General features: G+C 32.4%; 1 protein-coding gene across 1 annotated transcript; it reads left to right on the top strand.

Annotated features, from left to right (window-relative positions):
* The first annotated feature begins 8,464 nt into the window (after window positions 1-8,464).
* Window positions 8,465-18,642, top strand: tank (EI24 domain-containing protein tank). The gene is made up of 7 exons (XM_088237727.1): window positions 8,465-8,628; window positions 8,770-8,936; window positions 11,672-11,927; window positions 15,127-15,246; window positions 16,984-17,207; window positions 17,393-17,467; window positions 18,381-18,642. Exons 1-7 carry the CDS (start codon window positions 8,614-8,616, stop codon window positions 18,481-18,483), a joined length of 960 nt encoding a protein of 319 aa, XP_088093853.1. The 5' UTR covers window positions 8,465-8,613; the 3' UTR covers window positions 18,484-18,642.
* The last annotated feature ends 285 nt before the right edge of the window (window positions 18,643-18,927 follow it).

Raw genomic sequence — 18,927 nt, forward strand, 5'->3', positions numbered from 1 at the left:
CCCACCTTCGCCATGCGTGTATTTTTTGAGCCAGCGGGATTTAAGAGCTGAAAAGTAGAACCCGCTGTCAAAATATACTAAACGTTAAAAAAACGGTGGTTGCGCCACATGTACTATGTTTTTATGTTCTGCATATTTACTAGGTTGCTGTGTTAAAAATGCTACTTACTGAGCCTTAGTGGAAATGTAATTATCCTACTGTGGGTACAATATTTTTCTCTCCGGCCCAATAACGACTGAACTGTCACCAAATGTGCATGTGATTTTGATATTCTTAGCGCGATTGCGAACAAGTGATTTTAGCTATCAATAAGTCATTCCAATCCACTGTGTCGTGTCATGGTATGCATCAATAATCAAGAAACTGACACGTGTCGATCTGACCACAGGATCTGATAGAGCATGCCGCGAAAGAGAAGTTCGAACATTAAGGCTGGAAGAATCCCAGTACAAGGTAGGTAATTGCTTCGGTCGAAAAGTAAATAAAAATAGCGCATAGTAACGCCAAATCCGCGAACCAGCAAAACACGCAAATTCGAGCGTCCATCTGTATTCCTATCTGGCGAATGGCGCGAGCGAACGGCTTCCCGGAAACCGGAAATCTAACACATGTCAACGCTGTAATTGATTGACGTCGCTGAAAGTTTCTAATTTATATTAAAACGGTTTTTATAATTTATTTCGTGCATTTTCGAGAAACTTTGAACTACAATTAAATACTGAAAAAAATTCCGTGACACTGAACTTCCCCATTGAAAATAACTTTTTTGACGTTCCGTTGTATCGGGGGTCCGGGCCCGTATTACAATGAGCAAGTACCAGAGTTACCTTCAATTAATTGTCCATAAAATAAAATACAATTTTCCGTATGAAAATATACATATTTTTGTAAAACATGTTTTAAAACACGTTTAATAACAGTTTCCAGATGAAGGTAAATCAAATATTATTACAATATATCACTTTATATACAATTAAAGATAACTCTAAGTAAATAAACCTATTAAAGTTAAATATAACAATAAAAATATAAAATCAGAAAAAAAGATCGCATAACAAAGTGATTATTCTTAATGCTCCTGTTGATGGTCATGGCCTAGTTGATTTCCCATTGTATTCGGGGCCCAGGTTCAATTCCAAGCTAATGAAAATACATTCAGAGTAAATTGGTAATACGTTATTCTTTTTAACATTTTTTGGAATCTGAAACTGAAAGTTTTAACGAAAATGGTGCCATATAAGTTATTTATAATACAATTATTATGATCAGCCTCGCACTTCATCTATAAATTCGGAGCACTAGAAAAATATTGAAGTGAAAAAAACCCAAAAAGTTTTTAAAATAGGTGGTAGTCGAACAAATAAAGAAATTGGCATGCCTCCACTTCATTAATGGGAAAGTTTAATGAATTTAAAAAAATGTTAACAGATTAACCTACTAAATAAATCGTATTATACGTATTCGTATTACGATTTAAAAAAAAAGTTATTTTCAAACTGCACCGCCCGTGACGTCATTAGTTGTCGTTGGTGAGTTGTTCCGACTGATGCGTTGCCTTCCCGGAAATCTATCACAACACTATCATCGGTTGATTCGGATGAACTTAGGACAAGGGTCAAAGTAGTTCATTTTTATAATTTTTTTCATGCATTTTCGAAACACTTCGCCATACAATTAACTGCTCAAATTTTTACCGCGTATAAGAAAAAATACACCAAATATTTTGCTAAATATATTGGCATACTCCAATTTTAGCGTATCTGGATCATTTTTGTAACATGGAAGTTAAGGTGCTCAGTCTTGGGCTTCAGGTGCCAGTCCAGAAAAAAATATTTATTTTATAAATTTACGGACCATGTCCAATTTAAACAAATCATATAACGAAAAACAATAATAATACAGTCATAAATAATAGAAGCAATACAACAAAGAAAAGCAGACAAGGTAACATTACATAGGCATTATGGAATCCATGTTAATTCTACAAATAAACAGTAAATTTACAGGGAATACAATAATAATACAGTCATAAATAATAGAAGCAATACAACAAAGAAAAGCAGACAAGTTAACATTACATAGGCATCATGGAATCCATGTTAATTCTACAAATAAACAGTAAATGTACAGGGAATACAATAATAATACAGTCATAAATAATAGAAGCAATACAACAAAGAAAAGCAGACAAGTTAACATTACATAGGCATTATGGAATCCATGTTAATTCTACAAATAAACAGTAAATTTACAGGGAATATTTTTTCAGTCTATTTGTAAAAAAACTCAATTTACAATCAAAATAATTTTCATTTAATTTTCAATTAAAAATCTAATCATTCTAGGTAGAGGCGAGGCGCATGGAAACCGTAATTAGTCTTATGATGACCGAGGAACAGAATTTCGTTATTTCTGAGTCTACGCAAAGGAACATTAAGAGATATTTGTTGGAGAATAGTCGGGACATCAAATAAACTATTAAGTATTTTAAATATGGAAATTAAATCTGCATTAAATCGACGTTGTGAGAGACTGGATACATTAAGGAAAAGTTCCATGTCGAGTTATGGTTATCTCTTGTGATTCCTGGTTTGTACGCAATTTTTCTTATAAATTTATGCTGAACTGATTCGATGCGATTTATATGAGTAACATAATATGTATGTATGTATGAAGGAGACCATATTACGGAGGCGTATTCAAGAATGGGACGAACCGATGAGCAGTAAAATGTTTTTACAGTCAATATGTTTTCAAAATTGGGTGTAGCTCTATTAACAAATCCAAATAATAAGAGATTTATAAATGACATAGTCAATGTGTTCATGAAAATTTAGTTTATTGTCTAGAATCACCCCGAGATCTTTTTTGAAGTTACAACGGAAATAATTTGGCCATTAAGTTTATAGTCAAAGGTAGTATTTTTTTACATCTACGGTAAGAAATTATTTTGCATTTGTTGATATTTTATTCAAGGTTATTTATTTTTCACCAGTCATAAAAAGAATCAATATCAATAAAATAATCAAAAGCAATAAAATATTGTAGTATGGAACCACCTGTAAAATCAATATTTTTTGTCCATATTGCTATGAATCGATCCTAAGACTACACGCGTGGTAGACGAGCGAGTCTACCACTACAGTACTAGGTAGACTTATCTACATTAGGTACTATAGGTTACTGGTTTTATTTCACACCTAGAACTATATTTATCATCCAACCGGACACAGAAAAGTGATTATTCAAAAGTACACTAAATATCAGGACGTGTTAACATAAGTCTTGTCCGTTGTCTTCCCAATATAAAAACAAGCATCAAAAGTAAAACGAAATGGTAAAGATCAACAAATTACAACAGGGATGGAGAACATTTTAGAGAAGGAATATGGAAGTCTAAGCATTTATGGGGCTTGTGAATCTTAACGACTCCCTAGGGGGTGAAATCCAGTATTTTGTCTACAAACATTAAGAGAAACTCAAAATATTCAAATGGTTATACGTCATTCGAAAGAAAATATTGTGATTGTTCTTACGTTACACAAATAGATTATTTTATTTTATTGCAAGCCTTGAAAATGGAAGGTCAAGTACCACATTTTCTCAACCCTTCCATCTGTTAATTTTCGTGAATTAAAAGAGCTGAAATATTTATTTATGAGGGTGAGATTCATAGCTTGAAAAATATTTTCCCTCTCTGTTGCAATAAATTTAGATCTCAATAATTCATTAAGGAATGAAATCCACCCGGCCTACAAACTGTTTTTATTATTTTGTAGTAATATATTATATGTATTTGTATGAATAAATTAAATGAATATTGTAAAAAAAAAAAAAAAAAATTTTAACATACTCAAAACATTGCTGAAATACTAAAGAAAATATCAGCAAAAGTTAATATTAAAAAATAAAAGTTTTGACTTCAAACGGTTTTAATGCACTCATTTTAAGTGTGGCTAATAATTTAGTCCAATGAACATTGTTTATAATAAATGACATAGTCGTATCTTGCATCTTGTAGAAAACATAACCACTGCAGCTGGCAAAAATTGACAAGCTTTTGATGACTCGATGAGTTTGATGTTATATTATTGCTTCTTATCAATCCTTGTTCATGCAACATGTTGGTAGTTACTCGTATTGTGGGCATGGGACTTTGTGCAGTGACCTAACTCGGCGTGATTAACAGCTGGACAAAGTGTTTATAAGGAAGATATTCTACCTATCTTAGGTAAACACATCATCAATAATATTTACAAAACACACGAAAATCAGGTAATTCTGTTTGTTACTCACACACAAATGAAAATAATCAAAACCAAAATAAAATATGAACGTAAAACCCCCAAAGCCGGTTGCACAGAAAAAGAAAAAAAATATTCAGCAAATAACAAACTGTCAGCCTCGGGGTGTAATTAATGGTCAGTGCCTAGTTTGCAAGAGGTCTCAGGTTCGAATCCCGGCATGGTAAATATGAAATATTTATTTAAAAATGAGTTTTTACACTAGAATATTTCTGAGTCCCTAGGGTGATATTCCAAACGCTCTCGTGGCTGTAGAAAACACTTTTATCACGCGTATTTTGTATTTAAATACACGAGATGAAAGTGTTTTCTACGGCCGCGAGAGCGGTTCAGAATAGCATTGCTGAACTGGCACCGGAAGCGTAAGACTAATCATCTTACCTTCTTCTTCTTCTTCTAGTGTTTTGCCGGGTCTCCCCGACGTTGGCGATCACTACAGCAAAAGCATATGTATCTGTCCTGCGTTAATTTTACATTCGCAGCCGGGACAACTGCTTATTGATGTACTTGCCGTGGTGATTCCTGTGAAAAGATGACCAAAGTGGTCTCCCGTTGCCTTTTCTGGCGAATTTTCCGTCGTGGACCTTCCCTTAGCTGGTTGGTTTTGAGGCGCCAAAAACTCGCCTTTCATCATTTCGTTCTCTGCTGTGATCATACCGTTTTGAGTGTGATCCCATTGCCCGGGGTTCGCGACGTGACGCTAACGAGTTGGACCAGTCAGTAATGTTGCCGGTGGAATGCAAGTAGGCGTTTGCAGCATTTTATAGAATCACATTCTCCAGCAAGATGTAACTCACTGCGACCCCACTGACAGTTCGAACCCTTACCTTCACGCAACAAAAATGATCAAGATAGCTCTGATTGATGTACCAATGGAATTTCTATGCACCATTGGGTGCGGAAAGAGAATAATGACGATAATAAAATAATTGTTCGGTTTTTGCTTAGATAAAACATTTTTTTTTACCATTTTTGTCAAAAACGCTAAAATTAGATTAAAAATTAAAAAATAAATCACCATCAGTTGAGGTTTTTGTTCGTGTTCGGGTGAATAAAGCATACAGACCCGTGTCTTGTATGAAATAGAACCAGAATCTTGATGAGTGTTTTCGAAAACGTCACTCATGTCACAATGTTTTCGAAATGTCACCCCAAAAAAGTATATTAAGTGAAAATAAATCTGCCTCATTGTGAAGTAATGGGCGCATTTAAATCTTTCTTGAGATCCCGGGTTCAACTTCTGGAAGGGTCGATGTGAAATGTTAGCTTAAAATGTGATTATTTCACTTTCCATTGACTGGCCCTTAAAGCATAAAGTCTAATTACCTCACCTTCAAGTAAGTAACAAGTGATCGAGATACGATGTATTAAAGTGTTACCATTCAATGCTCTATGCTCCGTGCTTTATCCGGGGCGGGTAAGGGGATAATGATAATGATAATCTGGATAGGATAAAATTTCTAAAATTATTAAATACTCAATTTTAATTTGGTGCAAGTTTGCACGTGTACCTAATATGTAATATGTTTGTTAAACGTTATCTATGTTGATTTTTCAGAATAAAATCTAGTAATCAAAGGGGGTTTCTGTTTTTGACAGTTTATTTAAGATTTTAAGGAAGAGTCGTACAGGTTTTTAAAAATATATATCATAAAAAACAATTTTACCACCGTTCAAAATTAAAACAAATGCATACAAAAATAACCATGGAGTCATTGCTAGATATTTCAAGAAAAATTATACTTAATGAAATAGGTAGCAACCATACATTAAAAACGCAAAATGTGCTTTTTTACCTTATCATTATTCACATATTATGAAGTTGTATTTAATTGAAATAAACGCCGATTTCGGCGGCACGGAAATCAAAATACGGATTTATTAAAGAACGAATGGAAATGTTATAGCGGGTAACTAGCAATTAAATTGCTTCCCACTCAGATAGACGAGCTAAAAAAAGTGTAATAAATAGACAATTAGCCCCGCATTTTGATGTCTATTTACTGGCAATATTATGTTACCGTTTTTTTTTGTAGTAACCCTAATGCCAAATACCAACAATATATTATGAACTAACTTTTGACAGATTACAATAGTGTTGTGAAGATCTTTTTTCTTTCGATATCGACTTTAAATAATTTTCATTTAGATGGGTTAAATAGAAACAAGTTTTCATGACTAAATAGCTTAATATGTAATAGTACAACGTTAAAATTATCGTTGATCAATTTCATTTAGTTGTATTGCGAATTCCTTAAAATGAACACGCACAATATAATTCAATATTCAATACAAAGTCGTTATGGTCGATCGATTGTGAAGTTTTCTGGTGGTACGTCACTATTGCGACTCAACAATAAAGTACGGCATTTGTTTCCTACACTAAACTGTCAATATTTACAAAACTTCATGAGCGTGCAATCGTCAAAAGTTTGACTGTAGAATAGCATAAATATGTAATCTAATATGTGCAAAAGTGGCCAACAGTGTTGCCAGCTTCGCGACTTTGTCGCTAGATTAAGCGACATTTTGACATTGAAAACGACTTTTTTATTTTTTTAGCGACTTTTAAGCAAGCAGTTAAAAGTTAAAGTAAAAATGGAATCACTTGTGATGAAGACATTTTATTCCCAAAAACATAAAAAGGAATGGGAAGACCGACATTTCAAGTTTATTTTATTTAAATTAAATATTGTTGCCATCAATATGACATCAATATAACACTTATAACAATGTGATATTATATGACATTACTTACTTTTAATAAAAATTACAATTTGTTTTATTTTACACTGGTATTAAAATATATAATGTATTTATACCTTTTTGTAATAATGTACATGGTTATAAAGATGCTATTTCACTATTTTGCATAGAAAAAGCGTTCCGTAATTTTAAGTTATTTTTTTTGTGTGAATATAATATATGGTGTCTGTTTTTTTTTTATTTAGAGTACTTCATCACAAATAAATAATGTTGGAATTAATATTAAAGTAATAATCATTGACTACTTACTATATTTTTATCAGTAGCACTAAGAATGTAATTTATTTTTAACTTACTAACATTTACTTACTTTTACCAAGACTTATTTTTGGAATCTCTAAATTCAATTATATCACTCCACTACTTCGGAAATTGCACTGGCTACGTTTTCCACAGAGGGTGGAATACAAACTCTGTTGGCTTATATATAAGTCACTGCACAACTCTGCTCCAGAATATCTAAGGGAACTCTGCATTCCAGATGAACTAGCTGACAGCCGTCTTACGCTTAGATCAGCTATATCTACGTCGAAAGGAAAAGTTATTATACCTCTACGCAAACAGCGCACTAAATTCGGTGAACGTGCATTTGCGGTCGCAGGCCCTACGGCATGGAATGCTCTCCCAGCAGAAATCCGAAACTGTGAGAGTGAAGTGATGTTTCGGAAGAAACTTAAAACCCACTTGTTCTCTAAATCATTTGAATAAATTTTTAGCATGTGGTGGAAAAATAGTATGAAAAAGTACATTATTTTTCAAAAATTAAAAAGTTAAAGTTAAAATTAAATTTATATCTTTATATAATCACTTTGTAAAACGCCATTGAGGTATTATATAACGAAAATGGCGCTATATAAGTTATCCATAATAATAATAATTATTATTATTTACCAGTTTAATTTCTATTAAATAAAAATCTAAACGAATAAAAAAAAATATTACTTAAAAGTATTAATTTTACTTGAAGGTTATCGTGCAAACTATCGCCAAAAATTCTTGCCCCCTCCCATTATCAACCCCCTCTCTCCCTTCGCTGCCACTCCCCTCCGTCTAAGATCTTAAAATCTAGCGACTTCTAGCGACATTTGAACCTCCGTTTAGCGACATTTGCTCGTGACGAGTTGGCAACACTGGTGGCCAAAGATACGATACCAACAGTCGTTTAATTTCTATTAAATAAAAATCTAAACGAATAAAAAAAAATATTACTTAAAAGTATTAATTTTACTTGAAGGTTATCGTGCAAACTATCGCCAAAAATTCTTGCCCCCTCCCATTATCAACCCCCTCTCTCCCTTCGCTGCCACTCCCCTCCGTCTAAGATCTTAAAATCTAGCGACTTCTAGCGACATTTGAACCTCCGTTTAGCGACATTTGCTCGTGACGAGTTGGCAACACTGGTGGCCAAAGATACGATACCAACAGTCGTTTTTCTATCTGTCATGTGTCATTTTTATAAATAGTTAACGACATAACATAACATAATACACGAGGTAACCGATGGTTTAAATGCGCAAAATAATTCAATTGTTCTTCTAAATCATGGATTCAATAAAGGTATTTAATATATTTCTTAATTTTTGAAATATTTAGCGTAATTCAAAGTTATATTTTTGTTGACAATTTGTACCATATTCAAAACATACTTCGTGTGATATATAATTCTTGTTTATATTTTACATTTGATCATTCTTTCAGAATATATCCCTGGCAATATTCAGAGGCCTTGTGGATAGTGTGCGCGGAACTTTGGTATTATTTTATCTAGATAAACAAATGAATGAGCGATCTCTCGGTAGATTTTCCCCCATGAAAGATTCCAACAGTCCGAACAAAACAAAACAAGAACCAACAAAGAAACGAGAGTAAGTGGGTTTTTGATTTGCAAATCTGTCATTTTAATTTTGAATACAATCTTACAAATATGTATTGTTACCCCCTTACTTTTAGTGGTTGCTTAATGAATAAGCATATTGATGCAATCATATTTCGAATTGCAGGCTTGAGATGTCATTATTGGCTAGAGATAGCGAAATGGAATAACTGCAGTATGACGCAAATTCAAAATACATCATACGCATATTTATAAATTTAAAACTATTAGATGCATGCATTCATACACATTACATGACCTCAGACTATCAACATGATATTGCAAAAAACGTTTAAAAAAATGTTTTAAAACTAAGGCCCCTAAAAAATAGCTTCCTTCGTAGATCATGATTATTTAGACAATTATTTGTTATTAGTTTACTGTAGTTTTAACCATGGAAGGACATCAGCAGATAATAAATAAGTGATGTCACCATTTTCAAACAGCCATGTACATAAGTTTTATTCAAGAAACAATCTATTCATGTATTGTGTTTAAAAAGCACCACAAGAAATATTTTATTTTCAATATATTATGCTTTTGATAATATTATTATAAAAATATCTACTAAAACAATTTTTCACATAAAAAAAAAAAAACCCCTACATCATTTTCATGTTACATTCATTAACAAAATAATCTGATAAATGGATGTGGAAAAATTGGAACTCATTCTCGGTCACTTTTAAGTTATATTTAATTATTAAGTTTTATTGGTTTTGTTAATTGGTATCAATTATATTTAAATTTTATATAGTATTTATAAGCTAATTCGCTTTGGATTTCTAGCTTTCAAGTACCCGTAAAATATATAGTAGATTTGTGTTTTTAATATTATAATTTAGTCACAAATATTATGTAAACATAGCAAGAACTCAACTCATAGGATTACAATGTTTTAGGTTGTAGGGATAATTACAGACAGTTTTTTGCAACAGGCAAAATTTGTAGTTCACAATGGAGTCCTGGTCCCAACCCTGATGTATGGGAGCGAAGTATGGACTTTGAATAACAGGGATGAAAGTAGTCTGAATGCTGTCGAAATGCGATCTCTCAGGCGAATGTGTGGTAAAACTATGTACGATAGATGCGCAAATGTCGAGATCTGTAAATTATGTAAGGCTGAAATAAGCATTATCGACAAAATCAAGAAAGGAGCTCTGCGTTGGTTTGGACATGTAGAGCGAATGGACAGTGAAAGAACGCCTAAAAATATTTACAATGTGAATGTTGATGGGTGCAGAAATAGAGGAAGACCGAGAAAGACATGGCATGACCGAATCCAACTAATACTTGAAGATGGACATGTTAAAAGTCGGAATGATCGGCGCGTGTGCATGAGATGTATGAATGTAGAGGAAGCGAGATCTGTATGCAAAGATAGAGTGATGTGGCGTTCAATCCTCTCTGCCTACCCTTACGGAGAAGCGGCATGGTGCTTTGTTTGTTTGTTTGTCATGAATAAATGAATGAGGAAATACATAATAATTGTAATAACTCGATAGTAGCCAAAGAAAAGATGATGATTGTATAGATCAAGGGTGGCCAACCCGCGCCCGCGGCCCGCTGGGTGTCTGCTAATGGCCCGCGGAGCATATAATGCGCAAAAAAATAAATTATTTTACACACACTGATTATTTAAACTTTTCACATGTCTACTTTTAAGTACTTATCGTACTTGATCATGCCACGTCTTTCTCGGCCTTCTTCGGCTTCTACATCTAGGCACACTTTCATTAAAACATCATTTAGCCGTTCTTTCATCACTCATTCGCTCCACGAACAAATTATCGTAAGAGCCCTTTCTTAATTTTGTCGATAATGCTTTTCTCAGCCTTGCACTCTGCTCTAATTTCGACATTTGTCATATATAATCATATATATCACATATAATCTTACCACACATTCGCCTGAGAGATCGCATTTCAACAACGTTCAGTCTACTTTCATCCATCTTTTTTCAACACCACGCTTCACTACCATACATAATGGTTGGTACTAGAACTCCGCTATGTACTGCCAATTTTGCTTCTTTCGATAAGTTCTTATTTGCCACTATCGATTTTAAGGCACCATTAACTATGTTTCTGGCACTAACCCTTCTCTCAATGTCCTTTATCCACATTTCCGTCTCTTGTAAACATACTTCCCAAATATACAAATTCTTCAACCTGCTTTAATCTGTCTCCATTTGCTATAATCTTGCATACCTACGGTATATAAAATTTATTATATTTTGTTTATTTTTTATGATAATTTTTTGGATTTCTTTTTTTTGTATCGTAACTCTAATCTAATTAATATGTTCGACTCTCATTTTTGTTATATCTTCTTAAAAAATATACACATTTCTTATTTGCATTGAATAATAGAAGAAATTTTGTTGTACAGCCCGGTAGGAAATCTCATTTACAAAATCTGGCCCGGCTGCTGAAAAGGTTGGCCACCCATGGTATAGATGGAGTTTATTGTGAAGAAATAAGTTCTATCATCCCGCATATTCCACGTGGCTTAGCTCACTCCCACGTCACATGACTGGCATAGTAGCGACATCTGTGACAAGCGACTGTCACTACTTCAATAATACAAATAAAAGTGACTGGGTAAATTAATGCAGTGAGCGTGATACTGACTGACTGGCGCAAAAAACACTGTTATTTATAAATAAGAAAAGAAATAAAATAATATGGAAATAAGTATGATCCTAATGTTTGTTTTATTTTTCAGGGAATCGAAAGTATTGAAAAGAACATTGCAGTGTTGTGCTCTAAATGGTGGAGTATTCTGGCTTAGCATCCTCGTGTTTGAGTGGGGTCTCCTACCCTTTCTGAATTACTTACTGACAATCATATTTGGCCACAATCCTGGCTTTGGTCACTTTCTTTGGTCCTGGGTGCAGCCGTTCTTATCTCTTACATTTGGAATGATCTGGGTCCTTCCGTTATTTCTTCTCAGTAAAGTGGTCAATAGTTTATGGTTTCAGGTGAGTTTTGTTAAGTTGTATTATGTTTCATAAATTGTCCAGTTCATTAGTAAGATATCTTTAAATAGCAAGTTTAGAGTTAATGAAAAAAGAAGTACGAGGATTGAATGATATGCTCCACCTCCGACCTATTTCAAAGAGGATGGTAAAAAGTTTTTATGCCTTATTTTTCGACATAGGCCCCCTGAACTTGTATGCATTTCTTCCAGCGATGTTTCAACATTTCTATAGCATCCTGGTAGAGCAATCATATTACTCTTGCCAGCCACTCATCTACACAGCACATAACCTCATTGTCATTCAAAAACTGATTTCTACGCATATTATGTTCCTTGAGTTTTAGGAATAGTAGGTAGTCACTGGGATCAGGTGAATAAGCGTAGCGTTTAACAAATTGAATCCCAGCTTTGTCAAGAGCAGCCATTGACACTGGGGTGGTATCAATTAACCCTCGTATTAGGATGGTAACCTAAAATCTAATTTTACCAACCGATGTTTAGTGATGGTGTACCCTGACTAAATGTCTGTTTTATTTGTTCGACACGTAGGTTTAAAAAAAAATCGTATATTTTTTATTTATTTACAGTAATTCATTTTACAATTCATTTGACATAAGTCTCAACTACATGGGACCAAAGGCCTATGTTGAATTGGGATGAATAATTGATGAAAACAAACTTATTACAACAAATATTATGTAAACTCAGAAACATGATAAAAAAATAATACATGGCACATAAATATGAAAAGAACAAACGCAAAAATTTTATTTACGTCAAAAATAATGAGAAAAAAAGAAAGTCAAACATTTGAAAAATCACGGAGTGTCCTACTCAAATCCCCCCGCTAAGGACAATTCAGTCCTTAACACCTCTCTTTAAATTATTTTTTGTCCTTGAGAGTTTAATACGTCCTTCCAAAATATCGAACACTCTCGGTGCGATGAAGGAGAGGTGCCTCTGAGCAAAAGTCGTACGGATTCTGGGTATAACATAATTCATGCTCTGGGAAAAACTCGTACGAACATTTAAGTAGACAGATGGCAGAAGGGTCCATCTTTAATTTAATAGGTTTTTTAATTGTCAAGAGTTTTGATTAATATTTTAGGTGTTTAAAATGGTAATTAATTATTGAAAAAAAAAAACACTTTTTTTTTTAGTTTATGGATTAATGTCTTAAAGTTGAGTCTTATTTCAGCTCTTCTGATCATTTTCAAAAATTACGGATGGTCCCTTCTGCCATCTGACTACCGATTTTGTTAAGATCTCTCCTTATTGTTCTATTACAAGCGTGGCAGTGCTTCTTTTAGATAGAGTTGTCTGACATCCAGTACCTTTATGCATTGGTACAACTATTCTGAAACGTATGTTGTAAGGTGTTGGAATATGATTCTTAGTAATAATTTCTGTGAAATTATGAGAGGCTTTAAGATGGATGCCGCACAACCCCCCCAGCAAATTATTCCATAGGTTGCAGTGGATTGAAACGGAGCAAAGTACGCACTTCTGAGAGTGCCAATACCAAGAATGTCTCTAAGAGAGCAGAATAAAGGACGGCTTTCTCAATCTAGAAGTCAGTGACCAGACCTGTGCCTCCCATCACAGATTTCTATCAAACATTATGTTTTTGTAATGACTTGAGCAATTTAATTCGGTCAAAGTTTTTCAGGATTATAATTTTTTTGGTGACATTTTCCAATTATCAGCAGAGTTATGAAAGAAAGGAATGTTTTACACAAGTCTGACTTCGTAATCTGAATTTTTTATTGGACTTGTTTTACTAATGATCTGAACGATCAAAATCAAAATCTGAAGCCTATTAGTGCACATTGCATCATTGCAAACCATAAATTCCAAAATGTATCAGTTCAGTTTCTTATCAGCTACTTAAATTGAAATAATAAGCTTTAAAAGTATAACAAAACATGCATGTTATGAATTACTTGTAATAATCAAATAAAGTAATACGCACAACTAGTAACTTTCCTTTTTTTTTACTTAGGAACTAGCTCTACTCAAAAATTGTAATATTATATTAACAATTATATTAATTTTTATTGATACACAAATTTATTGATTTAAAAAAAAATGTAATTGTTATTTATGATAAACATTTCATCACATTTGATTGTATTTTTTTATCAGTGTACCTTGACCAGTATTTAATATTAATAGGTAAATACTTTTTTTTATACAAGGTGCACAGATTTTATAAAGATTAATTGTATTTGTGCTACATACCTACTTTTAATGAGTGTTTACATTTTTATTGCATAAACAATAAAATATTATATTATCTTGTATTTTTTTTAGTAGTGTTCTTTTCACTTTTTATTTATCATTTTTTGTAATTAATTAAGCCACAGTTATTTAATCAGTAGCATTTATTTGAAAATACACAAGTTATTTCTGTAAATACATTTTATTATTGAGATTAAGAAGACTAGAGTTTTCGGATTTTTATCGCTAAAGCAGTTGAAGGGTGCAATATTTAATTGTAATAAGTCAAATTCTCAATAATCCAGAAGGTAGGTTCTGCACTTATCAAAAAAGACTTAGCCAACCTGAGGTTAGGAAATGATCTGATAATCACTGTCTTTTTTCATCTTGTTAAAATTATATGTATGTCCCGCTTAGTGATCTAAAGCATCTCTTTCTCTCAAATGAATGTTTTATATATTTGTATCAAGGTACTCGATATTCTGTCATTTTTGGAGATCCTGATGGACAAAATATTTCATCTTCAATTATCTAATATACTCAAATATGCAATATCATTTTTTTTTCTTAGGTATTAAGGTTTACTTGAAAATTTTAAAAAAATTCGTAGAAATAACGGGCGGGTAAAAAATTTTTTTTTGTTTTTATTTAGTCATCTTATTTTTAAAAATATGTACTTGAAATAAATTGTAACAAAGATTGTGCATTGCATATTTTGTACAACATCATTTTCATTACTTGAGATATTCAGAGCCTTCCACATATTTTAGCTATAATGGGTGTTAGAAAGTCCAAAAAATAATAGATAACATTACTATTATGCATTGTTCAATTAATCTACTTAAAAAAATAACTTTGCACTTTGTATTAAAACGTGAGTTCGGTGTATAATATTGACATATCATTTTTCTGAATAAAAAGTTGTCTTTTTTAAAGAATGCAGGCGACATATCCTTAAATTGTATATTTTTATGCTTTAGGATATTGCGGATTCAGCATACAGATACAGTCGGGGAAGACCGCAGTTTTTTTCTAGTGTCAGCAAACTCGTTGCAGATACTTTATTTAGTATTTTAGTGCAAGCACTCTTTTTGGTCCAGGTTAGTACATTTTAAATAATTATGTTTTTAAATTGTAAAGTACAGTATTTTTTATTTTCGACAGTACATAAAATAAAAAATGAAATCAGGAATTATTTTTAAAAAATTCTAAATTTGTGTTTTATTGCAACCAAACAGGTGGACATTTGATGAAAATAATTGATATTTTAGTTTAAAAGATTTTCTTGGATTAATAAAATTTTGCTAAAAGACAAAAACTATGTTATTTTAAAATAAGATCTATAATTTAGTTAATTTACATACCTACTTCATAATTAATATGCCTTTATTTTTTGCACCCACATCCATTAAGGTTTCAGATCTTTCAGTCCGCAATAGTTGGAACAATTGAAGAAACGTCAATGTTAAAATAAAGGTGGTTCTGGAAGCGAAGTATGGAATTGGATAAACAATGACGAAAGTAGGTTAAATGCTGTAAAAATGCGATATCTCGTAAAACGTGGTAAAGAATGTGGTAAAACGGTGTACAGATGTCGAGATCCGTGCATTATGTAAGGCTAAGACTAGCGTTATCGACAAAATCACGAAAGCGATGCTGCGTTGGTTTGGACATTTAGAGTGAAAGAACGGCTAAAAGGATCTACAATCCAAATGTTGATGAATGCAGAAAACGAGGAAGAGCGAGAAAGATATGGTACTACCGAATTTTACAAATACTTGAAGATGGATATGTACTTGAAATAAATTGTAACAATGATTGTGCATTGCATATTTTGTACAACATCATTTTCATTACTTGAGATATTCAGAGCCTTCCACATATTTTATCTATAATGGGTGTTAGAAAGTTGATGGATGCAGAAATGTTGAAAATGTTGATGGATGCAGAAAACGAGGAAGAGCGAGAAAGATATGGTACTACCGAATCTTACAAATACTTGAAGATGGATTTGTAAAGAGTTGGAATAATCGGCATGCGTGTATGATAAGATGTATGAATGTAGAGGAAGCGAGATATGTATGCAAAAACAGAGTGCTATGGTGTTCTATCTTCTTTGCCTACCCCTACGGAGAAACGGCGTGATGGTTTGTTTGAAATATAGGCAGCGTGTTGAATGTTACACAGTGTTTAATGAGGAAGTTCAGCCCTATGTGAAATTGGATATAAAAAATGTATTCTTATGCACGGTAAAAATTAAAGAATTAATTTGTACAGCAAAGTTTCAAAAATAAAAACAATTTTAATAAAAATGAACTACTTTGCATGATGTCACTAGTTCTTCTGAATCAACCAATAATAAGAAAGTTGTGATAGGTTTAGGGAAAGTCAACTGAAGAATTATCAGAACTCATCGAGAAGAAGGGAAAGAGAACTTGAGACGTCACGTGCGAAGTAATTTTAAAAATACAAAACATTGAAAAATCATAGTGCTTTTTTTGGCTCAGTTTAATAGTCTAAATATTTTTTTTTTAAAACTCCTGAATGTTCTCATTAAAAAACCTGTCGAATCATAAGGCTTGTCAATGTCTTTATATCCATATTCCTCTCTTGAAAATGTTTTCAATCTGTTGTAAAAATATATTATACTCGTACTTATATCTGTTTAGAATTAGATTTTATACTTTATAAAATGTTTGCTTTGGTAATTATTCTGTTATTTTATAAGGTGGCTCTTAAAATCTTAAATTCTTTTTGTTTTTTTCTCGCATCATTCTCCTTTAAAAACTTTTTTTTAAATTAATTATATACATTATGTATCTTTATATTTTTTTCAGAGCATGTTGGTGAATATGTTGCCTATTCCTTTCTTTGGAGAGTTCCTGTGCCTGATCCACATATGTTTACTCTATTCGTTGTATTCCTTCGAGTACAAATGGTTTAATATGGGTTGGGAACTGCATAAGAGACTGACATTTATTGAAAATAATTGGGCTTATTTTCTGGGATTTGGATTGCCACTCACCATTTTAACGCAGATGCCAAATTCTTATATTATAAGGTATGCTTTCTGATTCATTATCACGTTTATGTTCTGCCTTAGTGGTATTTTATGGATTTCAAGGTGGCCGATAAAAAGCTAATTTTAATCCCATAGTGAATTTTAATATCTACCTATATAATTCATTTGAAAATTAAAATTTTATGTATGCATAGTAAATCTATCCCCAATTTTTCCTTTTACAGTGGCTGTGTTTTTTCTATTTTGTTCCCGCTTTTTATACTGAGTGGTAATGAAGCTAATCCAGTTGTTGGAGCTTGGTAAGTTTTTCAACATGTTCATGAAAAAAAAAACTTTTTATAATTTATAAATATATGTTTCATAAGTGGCACTTACTTCCGGATATAAATCTGTCTTGCCAATTAATAGTGCATTGTTTGCTGCTAGAAAAGTATTTGATATATTTTTTATTTTATTTATTAGGGATATCAACAGTAATACATGTAAAAAAATATGACAAATAAAATATCATCATCATTACCTTTGCGCACCTAATGGTGCATTGGACACTGCATTTGTTCAACAATCGCAGCGTCTCTTGATCATTTTTGTTACATGAAGTGATCAGTGATCAGTCTTACGCTTCAGATACCAGTATAGGGACTATGAAATATTCTAGTGTAAAAACACCCTTTCAAATAATATTTCATATCAACCATGCCGGAATCGAACCCGAGACCTCTTGCATGGTAGGCAAATGCGCTGACCATTACACCACGAAGCCAACAAATAAAATATACAGAGAATAAAACCAATGACAGATATCTACAGAAATAAATTAAATACTAGTACAATACATGCTAGTGTGTTTGTGTTAGTGTAAGTGTGTGAGAGGGTGGGTGAGTGGGTGTTATAATGGAATGAGGGTGGACATGTGTGTAAATATTATTGCACAAGTAAAAAATATAAAAATATGTAAATTATTAAGAATTAGAGATAAAATAAGGTAATTTTATTATAGAAACCAAGTGTAAGGAAAAAAAGTTTGTTTTAAAATGCGCATTTTAAATGTTAATTTGTGACAATCAAACGGATCAATGATCAAATTGTAAGACTAAAGATAACCTCTATAAAATATCAAAAATTTGATGCCTATATCTTACTCAGAATCGAAACTCAATAATGTTTTAATTAGGTATGTTATAACTTATTGCTCATTTTTATATTTTTCAGTGAATTTCCTTTAAAATTGTTTTCTCCTGTGATTGCAATTTCGAATGGAATATTCCACCGCACCATTGGTAGTCAACCAACTCCTCAGAAGATTCAAAGATGATTTCGTTTTACCTCGAATATTGTTTATTTGTGCGATAGCTTTTTTGATTTTATATGCATAACTTTATCCATTCCCATGTTTGTGTCTTCTCCTGTACATGCGACGATTACTAAAACGGCAATAACTCTAACCTTACACTAATTACAATGTACCCTTCAACCATTATCTTTTGACTTCATGATAATACCTACTGAACACATTATTGTTTGGCATATACACTGATTTTTTTAAAATGATTCGGGAGACTGCAAAGGAATTTATTTTTAAAGCAATTTTTTTATAATATTCTATTCAGAAATTAAAAAATTGACACAATATTTGAGTTGTTTTGTAAAGTAGTTGCATGCCAAATGACAACATACACATTTGTAAATTGTGATTTTTAGTAAAATTAGATAGCGGCGATCAAGTACAAATTATGTTAAATATTACAGACTCGCAAGT

The sequence above is a fragment of the Micrasema longulum genome, unplaced genomic scaffold, assembly GCF_059751315.1.
Source record: "Micrasema longulum isolate JH-2025_06_02 unplaced genomic scaffold, ASM5975131v1 h1tg001776l, whole genome shotgun sequence".
In the NCBI taxonomy this organism is placed as follows: Eukaryota; Metazoa; Arthropoda; class Insecta; order Trichoptera; family Brachycentridae; genus Micrasema; species Micrasema longulum.

What these genes read in the sequence shown, in the direction of transcription:
- tank (XM_088237727.1), top strand. An exon ending in AAGCACTCTTTTTGGTCCAG is followed by an intron (nt 15,247 to 16,983) that starts GTTAGTACATTT and finishes TATTTTTTTCAG; the next exon opens with AGCATGTTGGTGAATATGTT. An exon ending in CCAAATTCTTATATTATAAG is followed by an intron (nt 17,208 to 17,392) that starts GTATGCTTTCTG and finishes TTCCTTTTACAG; the next exon opens with TGGCTGTGTTTTTTCTATTT.